The sequence below is a fragment of the Alosa alosa genome, chromosome 6 (genome assembly GCF_017589495.1).
Source record: "Alosa alosa isolate M-15738 ecotype Scorff River chromosome 6, AALO_Geno_1.1, whole genome shotgun sequence".
In the NCBI taxonomy this organism is placed as follows: Eukaryota; Metazoa; Chordata; class Actinopteri; order Clupeiformes; family Clupeidae; genus Alosa; species Alosa alosa.
In genome coordinates this window covers 17,359,195-17,375,511 of record NC_063194.1, presented here as the reverse complement: position 1 = coordinate 17,375,511, position 16,317 = coordinate 17,359,195, and the positions used below count along the sequence as shown (strand labels likewise).

Genomic DNA, 16,317 nt, shown 5'->3' with positions numbered 1-16,317 from the left:
CCAGGCACACACAGGAATAACAGGAATTCATGCTGAAACAACAGTCAGATGGGTTTAGCAGCCTTATTCCTTACTGAAGATGTAGACACATGCTAGCATTAAGTACACTGATCTTTCACACAGTGGAGATGAATTCAAGGCCATTCCGTTGGAGTTGTTTCAGCTAACATTGAAAGATGACATTGACCAGAAAGAGAGTTTTTGTTTAATATCATGTTATGACGGGCATGGTAACAGAAGCCAATCCTTTTTTGAGACCAATGGATGCCTCTGATGAGGCTGAAATGACAACTTCAGAACTATAACAAGCATAGTGCCATTACTCCTGAAAATGATAAGTAATAACAGACTTCAGTTTGCATTCAGTAGAAATGGGGAGAAAACAAATGAGTAGAAAGAAAAGAGAATAACTTTCTCTTTTTTGTAACTGTATTCATGATTCATATACATATTGACAGTTTGTTTTCTAGAACAACAGGTTTTCAATATGGTCATTCTTCGTGTTCGTGTTTTTTTACAAGAATAATAATAATAAAAAAAAATTATAAAGATAATAATACCATGTGGGAATTGACTTTTAAGCTTATGGCAACACTGTTTTTTTTCCTCATGGATATATGTCTCTTTCTGTCCAACACTGGACAACTGTTACACCCACCCAAAAGCACTTTTGATTTTGTGACACTTCAGCTTTGAGCAAAGTCAGGGGAATCCGGCCCTGCTTCCAAAACAAAACAAACGCAAGAAAAAGCTTTTGTGAAACCAACTCCCCATCCCCTTCCTCTGCACAAAATCTCGCAATGATGGTTTAGCCTCACCAACTGTGGTCAATGATACTGGAAATGCCAGCATCACTGAAGACACCTGCTCACCCTTAGAATCTAGCATCCTTTTACACCAGAAGTGCCTTTTTTCTCCTCTTTCTGAAAAATAATGTCCATTTCATTTTCATGTACACCTTCTGTGCTGTAAAAATCGTAAGGATGAAAAATAAGAACACTTTGCAAAGGACCCCAAAAAATGGACAGACACAGACACAGACACGCATACCCACTCGTCACAACTCACAAAACTTGTACACACACAACAGACACACTTCCAAAAGGCAATAGATTTCCATTCTCCAAGGCAATAACGTCTCTGTGGCAACTCAACCCCGACATTCCAAATGATGTCGTTCAGTTTCCCCTGTCCTTCAGGAATGATGGGAGGTCCAGATGAGTGAACGGATTCCAATTTTGAATTCACCGTCAAGTCCCCTCATGGTCACGGTAAAGAATGATGCAGCTTAGTTTCATATTCTTCCATTAGGATTTAGGAGTAGAATACTGATAGCAAAATAATAAGGACGATTAAAAATAATTATACAGAGGTGGATTATGATAAGAAAATACAACATAACATACGTGTAAATACACTGCCTCCCTTTTTGATCTGTTGTCTGTTAAGTTCAGCCATCTTAGACTGGCCCTCAAAGGGCTTGTCACCCAAACCACCCACCCACACCCCCCCACCACCCCCCACCCTGCCCCACACACACACACACACACACACACTCAAAAAGAATTGCTGGACAAGATAATGTGAACGTCAAATAACAACAGTGTTGATGAAATCACAACAGAAATAGTCCCAAACGTACACAAATCGAAAGCTTTAGAAGAGAGGCAGTTTGTCCATTTTTCTTCCTCAAAAGGCAAAGTTCCTCTTTGGAACCCTTCTTTTGACATTATGTTTCCTCCTCCATGATGCTCGTCTTTGTTTTTATTCCTTTGTCTGTATTGACAGGTGTAGTGAAAAAATGCTTATTTTCTTTTTTGTCACTTTGTAAGATCTTTTCAAGAGTCATTGGTACTCCATTTTAGTGTTTTTTTTACATTCTGCTCATCCATACACCATCCGCTCCAGTTACTCCAACAGACAGCAGAGTCCTTCACCATCATAGCTGACCTTGGAAACACAAACCAAGGCAATTAGCGGCATTCACTCAGCACACTCACCAAGTCTGACTGAAAGATGGAAAATGCACTCTGAGAGAATTAGAAGGTTTCTCAAGGTAAAATACACTACTACTAAACCGATTTAAATACTACAGGGATAAATGTGACTGTGTTCACAAAATGGAGATGTACAAACACTGAAATTGAAATACCTCAGTCAAGTCTCCAACTGACACTACTCAGATGTGTGAGACACCAAAGATTTCTAGAAAAAGGTTGATGAGCTAATGACATTGATACTCACATGTCCAAACCTTCTGTGTGAGTACATCCCCTCTATGAGTTCAGCCTCTCTCTGACTGCTCCAGGTAAATAACCTTAGCTGGTCTACTGCTCTGAGAGAACTATACATCACAAACCAAATCAAAAGAGGAAAATCATATTTGAATCCTCAAAACAAAAAACCTTCAATATAATACTACTCCACAGTCATAATATAACTGGACACTTTATTGGAGTAACTGGTCACTCACTTACCTTGTGCTTTGGACACCTCAGTGAAAAGTTTTCTTCATTCATAGAACAGTCTGGGTGTAGAAAATAGACTTAGCATCAAACCCTAAGCAGATATAACACAATTCCACAAATACAACAGAAAACACAATGTCTTGAAAACACTTTACAGAAGATGGTAAACACAATGTTTTGATACATTTGATGAGAAGGGACCCTTGCTTTGTCATCCTTGCTTTAGCAAATCATTTAGGCACAAATATATTAGTTGACTGCTTCACATAAATGTACAGTAAAACAGGAATATGTATTAAGATTAAAAAGGACTTCATGGATCAACTTCAATTTCAACACCTCTAATCCTCAATGCAATGATTGATATTCCCCTTTCATAAAGCGATGCCTTCTTATGATTCAAAACATTGTCATTGTTACTGGAAATATAACAGGTACTCCTTGTCAAGAGCATTAATTCCTTGTGGACTCACCTGCCTCTATACCACAAATGTAGTGGTATCTCAGCGTACAGCCTTTGCTAAGGCAACCAAGGGTTGCGCCAACCATTTCACAATGAGAACAATTCTAGAGGTAAAACGAGTAAAATTATAAAGAAGCACACACCAACCAGCACATATATACATAAATATTATTCATTCATCATTCTACATCTTAAGCCACAAATGTATACTCACTGTTTCTCTGGCACCGTCTAGCATCTCCTGTAACCCATATAGTTTTCCACTGACCAGAAACACCCCACTTGCCCAGGTTATGCATCCTTCATGCACCCACAACTCCTCTGGGTCAAGGGGCACTTGAGGGAGTTGGGCAAGCTGGGCAAGAGGACCAAGAGAGTCCAGGGAAGGGGGTGGAGGCTGGAATGGCAATGAGGCTTTGTTGTTGCTGGGGATGGTTCTGGGTAAATCTTCACCGGATTTGTGCCTGCGCTTGAATCGCGGATGCGAGGTGAGTTTCCTGTGTTGCGGCCACTGCTGGGCATCGTCCGGTTGCTGGTGTTGGCTTTGTGGCTTCGGCTCACCTGTGACCTCATTCTGCAACTCTGGTGGTTTCTGTGGTTCTCTTACAGTGGGTGTTTCATGGGTCAGTTCCCAATTGTGCACTTTCCTGTTGATGGTGGCACTGGCAGTTTTGTAGGAAAGGAAGGGCATCTCCTCACCTGCTGCTGGAGAAGCTGTGCCCACGGTGGTAGCAGGAGATGTTGGGTTGGTAGCATGACTAGCTGTACAATCACTATCTGTTGAGGATTTGACATTAGCAGAGTCCAGTAACTGTGTGTCGTTTGATGTTGATTCAGCTGAATTAGACATCACATTTGGTCCCGCTGTGCTGGCTCCAGGTTGAGAAAGTATCTGCTTAATCTGGGGTTGATTCTTGGGAAGTTTAGAAGCATACTCAGAGGGATAGTACGGGCCATACAGATCTCCAAGATGTTTATAATTGGCCCACTTTTGACAAAGGCAACAGAGCAGACGACCAGTGTGTGCTGTTTCAGAAATCACAGGCCCTGGGAGGACATATGAAGACGAGGGCAGAGCTTTTCCTGACTGAAGGGCTGAGTCGACCTGTTCACTGACCTTATTTTCTCTCATTTTTGCCATGTCTTTGTCTCGCTTGACCATTTGAGCGAGATTTGAGAGAGTGTCCGTGCCACTACCACCGCCTTTCCCAGACTTTAATTTCTCCTCCTCTGCATTAATGATAGTACACACAGCCCCAAGCTCAGCAATCTTCCTCTCCACATGTATATATGGAGAGAAGCCGTTGTTTTGTTTATCTAGGAAAATCACTCCTGCATTTGCTCCTGTGTTTGTTGGGTCTGGCTCCTCTTTTGAAGTCACAGGCACAGCTCGCCGTCTCCTCCGTTGCCTGCTGCTTGGCACTCCATCTTCACTGTCTTCTTTTCCCTTTCTTTGTCTGTGTTTGCCAGATTTGCTAGTAACTTCAGTTTGTGTCTCCTCCCCCTCTATATCCACTTTCACTGCTGCCGGCTGAGCAGGTGGTGCTGATGCTGCTGAGGGTGCTGGGATTTCTGGTGATGCTGTGGAGATTGTAGGAATCTCTACCTTGGTGCTGGCAGAGGGAGCAACCTGGGGTACAGTAGAGGCTGCAGCAGGAGATGCAGCCTGAGCAGTTGTGGTAGAACTAGGGGTCATATTCTGCTGTTGGTTCTGCTGTTGCTGGGCACGTTTTTGCTTGTTCACACTTCCAACTGGCCTCCCCTTTTTCTTGCCAGAAGGAAAGTAGCCCTTGGGCACAGTACTCTCTTGCTTGGAATCAGACATTGACATGCCGCTTCTTGGAGAAATCTGATGCTGTGATCGGGATAACAAGTGATGTCCTTGACCATGGGCCGGGGAGGTGCCATAATAATCACTACTGGAATATTCATCAAATCCCATACCAGTTTCCTGTAGCTTTTGTCTCAAGAGGTTAGCAGCAGACTGTTCTCCCCTTCGAGTCTCCAGTTGCTGGTAAGTGTTTGTAAATTGTTGAATATCTGACAGGGCAGAAGAAGATGGAGGTGGAGAGCCCTGGACTGGACGAGGCAATGGTGGTGGAGGTGGTAAAGGCCCCAACAATGTGAAATCCGAGTGTATTCTGAGGTCATCCTTGTCACTTTCACCCACAAGAGATACTGGAGTCGCTGATGTACCCAAACCAAAGTCAAAATCCGACTGCAAGCCTCTTAGCGCACCACAAATTGAACTACCAGTGGAGCTTTCTTTTAGTGAATCATATGCAATTATTGATGAAGGCCCAGTGTCATCCATTCCTCTGTATGCTAAAACATCATCTAAAGACTGACCATCTCCAAGATAAGGAAGGCAACTGCTGTCCCCACTTGAAAAACGTGCACCAATATCTTGGTCATCAGAACAGTAAGATGGTGCTTCTGTATCTGGGTAATTTGAGTCAGAATCTCCATGGCTGTTGTAATCACCCCCTTTCTTCACACTTGGTGTAATTTTTTGCACTATGGCCTCAAGTTTCAGACCCCTTCCCTTTCTTGGAGGCAATACCTTTGTTTTTCCTTGTGAGGATGGTGACTGAGAATTGGGTGTAGGGCAAGAGTTTGGAGAAGGCAATCTGGGACGAGTTGTGTCTGAATCACTTTCATTTTGGTATCTGGGATCAGCATGGGAGAGTGGGGATTGATATGAACTTGGTCCTGTCTTTTGAGTTCCATCCTGGTGCAACCTTTTAGCGGGTATTGGGGAAATAAAAGAACGGACTCTCCTCCTCATCATCAAGGGGTTTGGTTCCCCTGACCCGCCTGTTCTGAACTGACGGCCCTGGGGAGTACCTTGGTTTCCACCAGTGCTGGTTGTGTGACCAGTAGAATTAGTGACAGAATTAGAAGCTGGAATGGGAGGAAGGGGTTTCCCTGTGTCCGGCATGACTGCCCGAGGGCTCTTAGTCTCTGGGTGTATGGATCCTGCAGTGGGTTGGGCAGATATTGGCTCAGGAGGTGCTGCAGAAGCAGGCTGCTGGATCCTTTGGGAAGCATCTCCCTCCAGTATTCCTCCTCCACTTTCTCTTGCTGCAAAGGCTTCCCACATCTTCATATCATAGAAGGCTCCGGGATATTGTGACTGTTGCCTAGGTAACTGAGATGAATTGGTCAGGCCATCTGTCGGAGACATCATTTTCCGCTCAGGTTGTTTTTGAGGTGCGTGAAGGTCAGAGTTGGGCAGCATTTCGCTAGGTCTGTTGGGATTTGCTGCCCAGTCATGTCTGGCATCACCATCGTGAGTGTGGTGGAGGGAGAGGGGATGGGGATATCCCTCTGATTTGTTACTGAGCTGGGATTGTGAAGACGTCACACCGTAACCATGGTAGGAGGGATTATGCCCTTTACTCAGCTCTGCATTTCCCTCTCTACTGTCACCATATGGATAGCTAGTGTATACAGATGCATGGCTCCCAGATACATCAAGTCCTTGAGGGCAGGGCTGTGGCCTTCGTGGAGACATCAAAGGGTTTTGGATGGAATGATGGGGAGCTGGGTGTGGATGGTGGCGAGTGGTGGTGGCAAGATCAATGCTGCCACCACAGGTCCTATGATGGTTGGAATGTATATCTGCAGATGGGACAGCACATTTGCTCTTCTTCTTGGTAGCATCAACAGACAGATCTCCTCCACTTTGATTTGTGGCCTCAATTGTGGTGACAGGCTCTTCAGTTTTTACTTCTGGCTTATCTCCTGATAGATCCTTTCTGTTGTCTTGCTCGTGTGTTATTGCAGAAAATGTCTGTTGTATAACTGAAGCTGCAGGTGTCCCAAACTGACTCATCTCTTGCTCAGGAGTTCTTCTAGATGGAGACACATCACATATAACTGAGCGTCGCTCTGAGGATGGTGACAAAATTGAAGCAGGTTGTGTCTGACTGGTGGGGGTCACACTGTCAGCCAGCCGATCAACTTCCTGTAAAAGCAGCTGTTGTACTGCTGAAGGAGGAGTGGTCAAACAGGACGATTTCCTCTGTGGCAAGGAGTAGTCAGCTAAATTGATGTGCTTTGGGGGAGGACCTGCAGTCAAATCTGTGGGCTGTTGCATGTGGGAAGACTGATTTGGTGATGCACCTATTCTGCTCTTCTGATCAGAGGAGCCACAGTGCATCCCCTTTAGTCTCTGCGTTTCTGGATCCCATGAAGAATGAGGCAGTCCTGGTCCTAGATCATTCCCAGAGCCCTGGACCTGATTCAGAGGATGAGGCTTCCCTGTGGTCATTTCTGCAAGTTGAACCCCACCCATGAGAGCTGGAGAACTTACTCCATGAGGTTTCATGCCTTCCATCATGCCATAGGGATGTCTAGGTTGGTAGTGGGGTTGAGCCATGTTTGGAGACTGCAAGTGAGCATTAACTTGTTCAGGACGTCCATACCTCCTGTCTATGTGATAGCCTTGAAGGACCTCTTGTAAAAGGCTAGGATATGGTTGTTGCATCTGAGAATTACTGTCTTCAGGTCTTGGTCCCATACCCATTGCTCTCCTCACTTGAGCATCAAGTGCCATGATCCCAGAATTCTTTCTAGGTACAGAGCCATATGTTGGCTGCAGTTGATTATATCCTTGATATCTTGCATTCGCTGCCATCCCTGCTCCTGGACCCATTCTACCTCTGTTCTTCATGCCCATGCAGGTATTATAGGACATATCATGGTTCCCATACTTATAAGGACCCATATGTGAAGACATTTGTCCAAAGTCAGGTTTAGAGGATGTGTCGTACTGTCCAGGGTATTGGTCAACGGGAGCATCACCATCACCGTTGTGGCTGCGTGAATCTCTAAGGAACTTCCTGTCTTCAGGAAAGTTCTGTTGACTAGAGTGCAGAGGGCCGCCATATTGTGGAGACAACGGCGTATTTTCAGGATGCTTTGACATTTCAGGTTGATTACAGTCAGGGCGAGTTGACACAATTACACCAACTCCTCCATGTTGTGGCTCAGCAGCATTCAAAGTCCTGTCAGATACAAAGTTTTGGCCCTTGTCTGGCCTCCCTTCCTTGTTTTCATTTTGTTTGGGGCTTAACATTTCCTCCTTACAATTGCCTACAGTCTGCATCTTCTTTGATTCATCTCCTTCAGGAAGGCCTCCATGGTCTCGTCTATGAACATTTTCCCATTTTTTGTTTGCCTCTTCAGTCTCAGTTTTAGTGTTCCTTTCCATTTTAATTTCACCCGGTTCCCTTTCTCTAACCCCATTTTTAGAGTCAGCATTTGTAGCGTCAGACTCCATATAGCAGTTAGATAGTGAGGAGTGGGATGGGGAGGGAGTCGATGATGACGTTATGGAAGAGGGAGGAAGGCAGTGGGGTAAATTTGGACTAGGCTGTGCAGAGGGCATAGAAGGCGATGAGGATGATGAGGGGGTCTGATTTTCAGGTGTTTTTGTTTGAGCTCCACCAGCACCTGAATACTGAGCTGATGACTGTTTTTTAGAGACTTCAGTGTCAACTCGAAGTGGCAATCTGCGGCAACTTTGCTCAGTTGGATGCTGGGGATGAGCGGTGGTCTGTTCTCTGTGGCTCTTGGGGGGAGGGTAATAGCTGTTCGGTTCAGACTCATTGCTCGTGCCCCTCATTTGCCTCAATCTCTTCGGTTCGCCATCCGAGAAAATCTCTGCCTGTTCCTCTTTGGCCTCTGCAGTTCTTTCTGGCCTGGAGGAGAGATCTTCAACCACTTCTCTGTCAGAGCTGCCACCATCACTAACTGCCACTCCACAATCTTCTTTCCCAGGGCCATGTCCCAGAGCACCCTGGGTCTTTGATTGAGAGGAGGGCACAACTTGTGACAAAGACTGGGCATTGGGGTGTTGTCCCCCATCTTTGCCTCTCTTGTTGGAAAGCAGAGAGTCAGTCAGCAACATGTGTTGTACTGTATTGGGTAAGTTAGCCACTTGAGATGTAAGGGCATTTAAACTGTTAAGCCCAGGATCTTGCATGATTTTTTGGGGGCAAGAGGGGTATATAGAGGGTGGCCCTTCTTCCCTAGGTGCTGCTGCTACCTTACTACTAACTCCAGATCGGCCTGTGTTGACAGCAGGGTGACCGCCTTTACCACCAATGCTACTCCCACAACTACTTATGCTGCTGTTGGAGTGGGGAGTTGGACTTAGCTGAGGCACAGTCTGCAGTAACCTGCCATGACTGTGACTGTGGCTGCTGCTGCGAGGGTTTGAGAGGGAGCTCTGAGATGGTGGCTGTACCAGGGAAGCAGAGGCATTTCCAGAGCCTTCAGAGACGCCCATGAGGGGTGAAGAGGACGAGCTACAGCTGGGAGACTGCACGGCTGACGCAGCCGGCGACGGATTGGATATGGGGCTAAAGTTTTGCTGCATTTGGGCTGGTTGGGTTTGCGAGTTCATGGGAGATTTTGAGACCTCTTGAGGAGTTAGTTGTGGCATGGCAGGACTAGCCAACGGAACAGAGGACTGGGAATGCTTTGAATATGCATGACTTGCCTGAGCTGCGTGAGGCTGCATTTTTACAGAAGGGTCATAGCCCGTTGCCAAACTGTGCTGGATGTTGCGCTGGCCGTGGCCAGCATGTTTGTGAAGGGAATGGGACTGAGGGGAAAACTGTGGATGGCTGGCAGGGTAGGGCTGGCCCATGCTCTCAGATGGCCCTGTGCTGTTCGATGGGGCAGGATTGGAGTGGGTGGGTGAGCTGTTTATTTTAACATCGATGGCACCACTGCCGCTGCCATCATATCTGTGTGGTGGGGAGTTGTACATTCCAGCTGATCCTGATGGATAGTGTGAAAACTGAGGGGGTATTCTGTGACTGTGCAGAGGGTAAGACCTGTGAGGCTGCCCTTGGTGTAGTGCCTGGTGTGAGGGGTATTTCTGGCTGTGCTGGCGTTGGTGCATGGGGGATGCTGACACTGGCTGCATAGAGGGGGCCTGGCCCATGCTGTACTGCTGGGAGGGGGAAAATGACCCCGCACCACTGCTACTGCTGCCACTTCCCCCAGACACAGCAGAGGACCCATAGTCCAGGGGATATGGAGACATCATTCCTGAGGCCGAACCTGACCCCACGCCATGTCTGTACTGGTGGGGCATGTGCCCGTCCATATTTGAGTACCCAAAACCTGTGCCATACCCCATAGCCCCTCGTCTGGTTCTGTCTCTACCACTCACTGAGAAATAGTACTCCATGTCTTTCCTGTAGGGGTTGCTATTGCCTCCGCTGTGGGGGCTGCTTTGTGCCACCACTTCCCCTGTTGCTCTGCTTCTTGACCCATATCCGTGCATGTGAGCAGCATGGCCAGGGTGCTGCTGCCCGCGATGAAGCAAGTGACCTTGACCATGACTTTGAGGGTTTGCTTGGGCTTGCTGTTGCATGACAGCATACTCCTCTATTGATCTTGGGGATATCTGAGGTTCCCCTGAGTGTGGTGGATATGGCGAGCCAACCATGCTCCCACTCCTGTTGGTAAAGCCAGGGTGAAGAGAAGCAGGACTGTTGGGAAAGTTTTGCATTTTTTAAACTTTGTTTGGGGCTTCTGAAACTTTTCAGACTTATTTATGAGATATCTGGAAGGGACACCTTGTGAAATGTTCCAGGACCAACAGCTTGTTCAGAGAGCCTTTCTATATGGGTTAAATATAGCAGATGTCACTGAAAATTAAGTGCGTAAGTGTATGAAGTTTCCAGCTGGTTTTCACAAAATAAGCACAAGTTCATCACAGCCAGGAGATACTGACGCAGCAATTCATGGGGCAGCCTGGTAGTAAATATATATCTAAAAAACAACTTTGAAGAGAGATTCTGAAGCTGGAAATGCAATGACAAAATGTGTTGTTTTTGTACGTTTGCAGGTAAATATGTTGAACCTTACGAGATGGCCTGAAAATAAATAATTGAGAAGTTGAAGCATTGAGTTCAAATTTCCACTGACAGCAACCGAGGGTGTGATGATGTGTAGTGTAGCAGCAGTTACATTCAGAAAAACGTTGCAGATGTTATTATCTCTATGCAGCTGTTGAAGTTTGGCACACACACACAAAAATAAAAGTTTTTTGGTGAATGGAGTTCAAAAGTACACCAGTTCTGTTAGATGACCTCAGAAAGTCAATTACATTGTCCCACCAGAAAAGGTGAAAAAAATTCAATGTGGTCACGCTGAAAATGCCCACAAGGGAGTCAACATAAGTGTGACTGCAGTCACTGCAAACTGTCAGTTCTGGCAAATTGCACACAAATGCTGTTTTCAGGTAGTTCTATACGCTTCTGTCTAGCAGCCCAGCTGTCAAATGCTAAAATGACCAGTCCTTACATATGTTCACTGATATTAATGGCAATATGATTAAATAGATTTCATGGATTTCATTTCTCTCCTTTAGAATACTGCGAGTGAACTGTATTTTTTGATGTTTAAAAAATTCTTTGGTCCCCAGAAATCCTTTTTTTCTTTTGCACTCCAATTTTGTTGTTCTTCCCTTTTTATTTGTTCCTTGCTTTATAGTGTGAACATCTGATTCTCTGATATATTCCACACTGCTTCGCTGTTTTCCTTCCATTCATTTAAAAGGTCATTTGGCCTAGTTCCTCTTCATGTGGTACCATCTGAAGGTAAGGCTTTTCATTGTGATCACAAGTCTGTTTTCTGTCTTCAACAGTTAGGCCTATGTCAATGTAGACCTTTCTTTTTGATGAGAAGGGAGGACACCATCTGTAAAAAACACAAGTAAGTATGAAAATATTTGTTCCTCCAACAACATAAAAATGACATACACTGCAAAGTCAACATTACTCTGGCTAGTACACTGGTGAAAACCAGCAGACAATGAAGGCTTGCAGTTATTCATCCAACACCTAAAAATGTGAACTTTCCTTGACCGGAATATTCTCATCACCCAGATCCATCTTCCTTGCTATGGTAAACTGCAGATGCCTTAATTTTTCATGTATGACTATCTAGTAGTACTGAACATTGTAGTCAGACATTTTCATTCAGGCATTCTATATCAGAGAGATTACCCTTTGCACCATATGGTATTAACATACAGTACTATATGATATGAAATATACTGTAAGTCTATGACATAAGATCCCTCTATAAGTTGGTAACAACATTCAGAAAGGAATTTCAGAAAGGACACTATTAGCAAAATTACACAAGGTTATATTCTTCATATTGTGGCATATCATCAAGTGTCCTATGTCACCTCTCATAGAGTATCACTCATTATAGTAATGTATGTGTTTTACTTTTTATATGTTTTGATCTCAAAATCTTCATATTGAAATTAAAGAATATGATTTATAGTTGTTTTCTTAGGTTTTCATGAAAGGTTTGCACAATCCTATTTCCATTCATGTATCCATACAATGCCGTGCCGTTTCAAGTGAAAGGACACAGACTAAACACATTTATGTAGGCAGAGCTGTCATACATCTCTGTACTGTAAATCCATACCGCAGTAGAGCTAAACCAACTAAATTAAGTGGACAATTTTTGGAGAATGATCATCCAAGATAACTAAAACTCTCTCTAAACTCACTGGTAATTTGTTTGTATGAAAAGAGGAGTATATACAAAATGAAAAACATCAACTAACTAGGGATCGGTAGAGGCCTGCAGTAGAGGACTTTTGTCTGCTCAAAACAACAATCCATTCCCACTGAAATTCAGCACTACCAGCTGCAACTCCACCCCTGTTACAGAATATATGCCACGACTGACTGTGGCGCCACTCTACACATGCCATTCTGTGCACTGTCGGTGTGGTCATTGGATATTCTGATGCCTTCAGATAGATGACAGACAAATATACTGCTTCAGAGACTAATGACCACATAACAAGAGCCAAAACAACTTTGCCTGACTCGACTCATACCTGGTCATCAAGGTTTATCAGAGAAAGAAACAGTAATGTGTATCAGATGATGTTTTCATTTGCAGTGCATGGGGCACACAATCTTTTGTGCATTTGTTGGCAATACTGCAGTCATGGTAAGAAGAGGAACCTAAATAAATGTCCTTATAATATGCAGTTCTCCAAGACCATGTCCTCCTTGCTGTTGATCATCACAACTTTGTAAAACTAAACATGGAACTAATCTTAATCTCAATTGAATTGTAATTATTTCAATGACATAAGACATGTTAAACAGCCTCTATAAAAGCTCTAATCTGCATGACAGTTTTTGTTCAAATTATTGTGGTCAATCAGCCTTCCATTTAGTTTTTGTCAATGTTTATTTATTGTCTACACCCTCTTAAATCCTAAATTGCTTCATTTACAGCTGAGAGCTTTCGGTTGCTTTTTCAGTCAGACAATTCAGCTTTAATTCAATCACTCAATGTTGTGCAATTTCAGTCAGTAGAATGGTGCATGTTATTTAAATCAATGAAACTGACTTTTTGTCCCTCTTCTGCATTATTGAGACACATGTAACCTCAGTCTTGCTACAAGTTCATGACACCTTTCCTTTTAACATACTATGGCTAAACAGATTCACAAACACTACAGATACACATCTAGGGGTCAACCACACAACTGATTATGTGCCAGCTGAGTATTCTAACATGTAAAACAGATATAAACACTATATGGGTGGACCTGTGAAAAGTATGATCTTGGTGATGTTAATTAATAATCTTGACATGAACTTGAATTCCATCCTGTGCTGAGGACTTCTTATTTACTGAGGCAACACACTGCATATGTATATTTATTGCAATCATGCTTTCAGATAAATACTGGGATCTTGATAAAGTCCAAAATGAAGTTAAATTGGCATATTACCCCCATACGCATATTATATATTTAAAATCCCCATATTTCACAAAAGAATTTAATCGAATTCAACATTATTTTTCCTTCACAAACACCAAACACAGGTGTTGTACATCTGATTTGAGATTTGAGTTTGCAAAGCCTTGTGCTTAACTGCCTGAATGGATATTTCATTAGAGCCAAGTCTAATTAGGGGGTGAGGCAACCTTAATGGGGTCATTTGTCATGAATGAGCTTTCTGACACATGTCCACAATGTAACATACACTAGGAATTACTTTATGGCCAATGCCTTGTAGGAGTAAAATGGGGAAAACAAAAATAGGTTGGAATGCTCAGTAATATTGACTAACTTCTTCCATTTCTTTCCAACCAGCATAAGCCAATAGGCCTACTGAGAGAAAGGCCAATCCTAGGAATTTCCTAGGAATTTCCTAGGAAATTCGTTGCCCCTGCCTGTCAGATTTTACGGCATGTAGATCTTAAAGGAATAGAAAGGTAAACAGCTACGAATTACAGGCAAAACGCAGACACTTACAAAATAAATAGCCTATTAATAGATGAGATTATGTTGGGCGCCCCAACATGATTTGCATAGGAGGATGATATGGCTCTGTCACACGAGCATAGTCTGGGGTCATGCAGCGTAGGTCAGAGGATTGTGAAGTCGGGGTGAAGACGGACATCAAGCGTGAAAGGTTCTGTCTGACGTCTCAAATCACGTTTAAATTATATTGCACAACAACAAACGTGGTCAACAATTGACATTACGCATTTATGTAACTGCCTATCGGTACTGGGCTATGACCTGACAAGCCAGATTGAAATGACTAGCCTAATTTGAACTTGGACAACGTTGTAGAATATTATACTGAATGGATGCCAAATGTATGTGCAATTGATGATTTAGCAGTCTGCTAACTGGCTACATTAAACACGTAGCCAACCCAAGATGCCGTTATTTCTGCTGCAAAGGATACATCGTAAAATGTTCCCGTTTACTAATAAATGTGGTCTAGCTTTGTTTGTAACAAATGGTTACACTGCACCTTTTGCGTTTCATTGCCTAATGGCATGCAGATTTCGAGGAAGCTATGGCAAGCTGGCTAATTATCTAGATAGCAACCGCTATTGCGTATTGTGCAAAGGCTGTGGCTACAATGTAGCCAGCTTGTAACCCATCATACCAATTCGCCTTTGATTGTGAGGTAACATTACATCCAGTTCAATGATTACAGTTGCCTGTCCATTCTTATACGAAAACGCACTGCATAGGGCCTGCCATTGTTTACGTTGCCAAAAGAGAAAACTATCAAGCCACACTGTGCCAGAATTAGATTAATAAAAATAAGGTGAGCAATGGGCTAACACAAATAACGTTATTTAGCCGTGGAAGATGATGTTGAGCTGAGGGACAATCACCACTGTTAACCCAGAATTTAGGCTACAAAATAGCTTTGCAATACAAACATGATGGAGAAGAGAAGGACTTGGACTCTTATTATCTGAATGCATACCTGAGAACGCTGAAGGCCCCACGAGAAGTGAAAGGGTGTTTTGTGTGATTCCCGCTGCTGTAGCAGGAAACCCCGGACTTGAGTCGGCTGCTCCGCCGCTTTTCGCTCTCCGTCGGTCGTCTTGACAGCCCCGACCAGCGGCGGCGAAGTCGGGGGCCCCGTCACACTCTCTGAAATAAGGGGCCGTTCCTCTAAAAAAATCTTTCTTTTGTCCTTACCTCTAAAAATAACAACAGCACAATCGGGGTGCCTATAGGTCCCGCAACCAGTGAGGTCCATACACCCCCGCCCCCTTCCCACTGGTTCCCTCTTCTTCTTTCCTTCCCTCACACACCGTTTAGGTGAATCCACCTAGCTCGAGTTAAAATTACACGCATTGCTGCCGTGTAAACTGTACAGCTAATGAATTCCAACATCTGCATGGGCAAATAAGTTGTATGTCCTTCTACAATGTTGCAGCCCTATGTACATTGGTTAATCGTTTTCGTTCTCTGAAAACTGATTTTCCCTTTTTTGCAATTGAAAGACCGCCTTGAAATTGCACACACACTCATATTCTTTCACCCCCTCCCACATCTCTCCCTATTACATCCTTCCATCTCCCCTCCCATTCCCCATCACTCCTGTTTCAAACATTTTCCTGCCTTTAACCTTAACCAAACTGACCAAAGCTCCTAAATAGCTTTAGTAACTTCATTGTTCCACAGATGTCCTGAAATTGCGCACTGCCTAATTATGCCCATGAACACAGGGTAGCCAACAACGGATGTTTATAACGGTATACTAAGAAAAAGAAATGCACCACTTGTTGAAAAAAAAAAACAACAACAAAGAGAACTTGAAAATATGTCCTTAGCATATTTTCATGTTTGATCCGCAGTTTAGACTATTTGTTCTGTGTCTTCAAAGATTATTTAACCTGTTCTGGTTAAATTAAACATTATGGCTCTGCTCCTACATGTAGGCTACTTCCAGCACTGAAGCCAGATTTGTGAAACTTACTGGAGCTAACTTTTTAATGTTTTGTCAGTTTAACCAAAACAATAATGCAGTCCTCATGCCAAGATATCCA

At 43.8% G+C, this 16,317-nt stretch overlaps 1 protein-coding gene and 1 long non-coding RNA gene across 6 annotated transcripts in view; both read right to left on the bottom strand.

The window, feature by feature from the left end:
• LOC125296280 overlaps positions 1 to 16,317 on the bottom strand; it is a 313,747-nt gene that overhangs the window by 60,250 nt on the left and 237,180 nt on the right. The gene's annotated exons all lie outside the window — the stretch shown is intronic.
• tcf20 (transcription factor 20) lies at positions 1,535 to 15,747 on the bottom strand. 4 transcript variants are annotated; one of them, XM_048246076.1, is made up of 6 exons: positions 15,246 to 15,747; positions 3,146 to 11,658; positions 2,942 to 3,035; positions 2,478 to 2,527; positions 2,245 to 2,344; positions 1,535 to 1,950 (listed from the first exon to the last, which is right to left on the bottom strand). In XM_048246076.1, the coding sequence occupies exons 2-5, from the start codon at positions 10,463 to 10,465 to the stop codon at positions 2,285 to 2,287; spliced, it is 7,524 nt and encodes a 2,507-aa protein (XP_048102033.1). In that variant the 5' UTR covers positions 10,466 to 11,658; positions 15,246 to 15,747; the 3' UTR covers positions 1,535 to 1,950; positions 2,245 to 2,284. The 4 variants fall into 4 exon arrangements, with proteins under 4 accessions (XP_048102033.1, XP_048102034.1, XP_048102036.1 ...); XM_048246077.1 differs by having other exon boundaries at positions 1,535 to 1,945; XM_048246079.1 differs by lacking the exon at positions 2,245 to 2,344.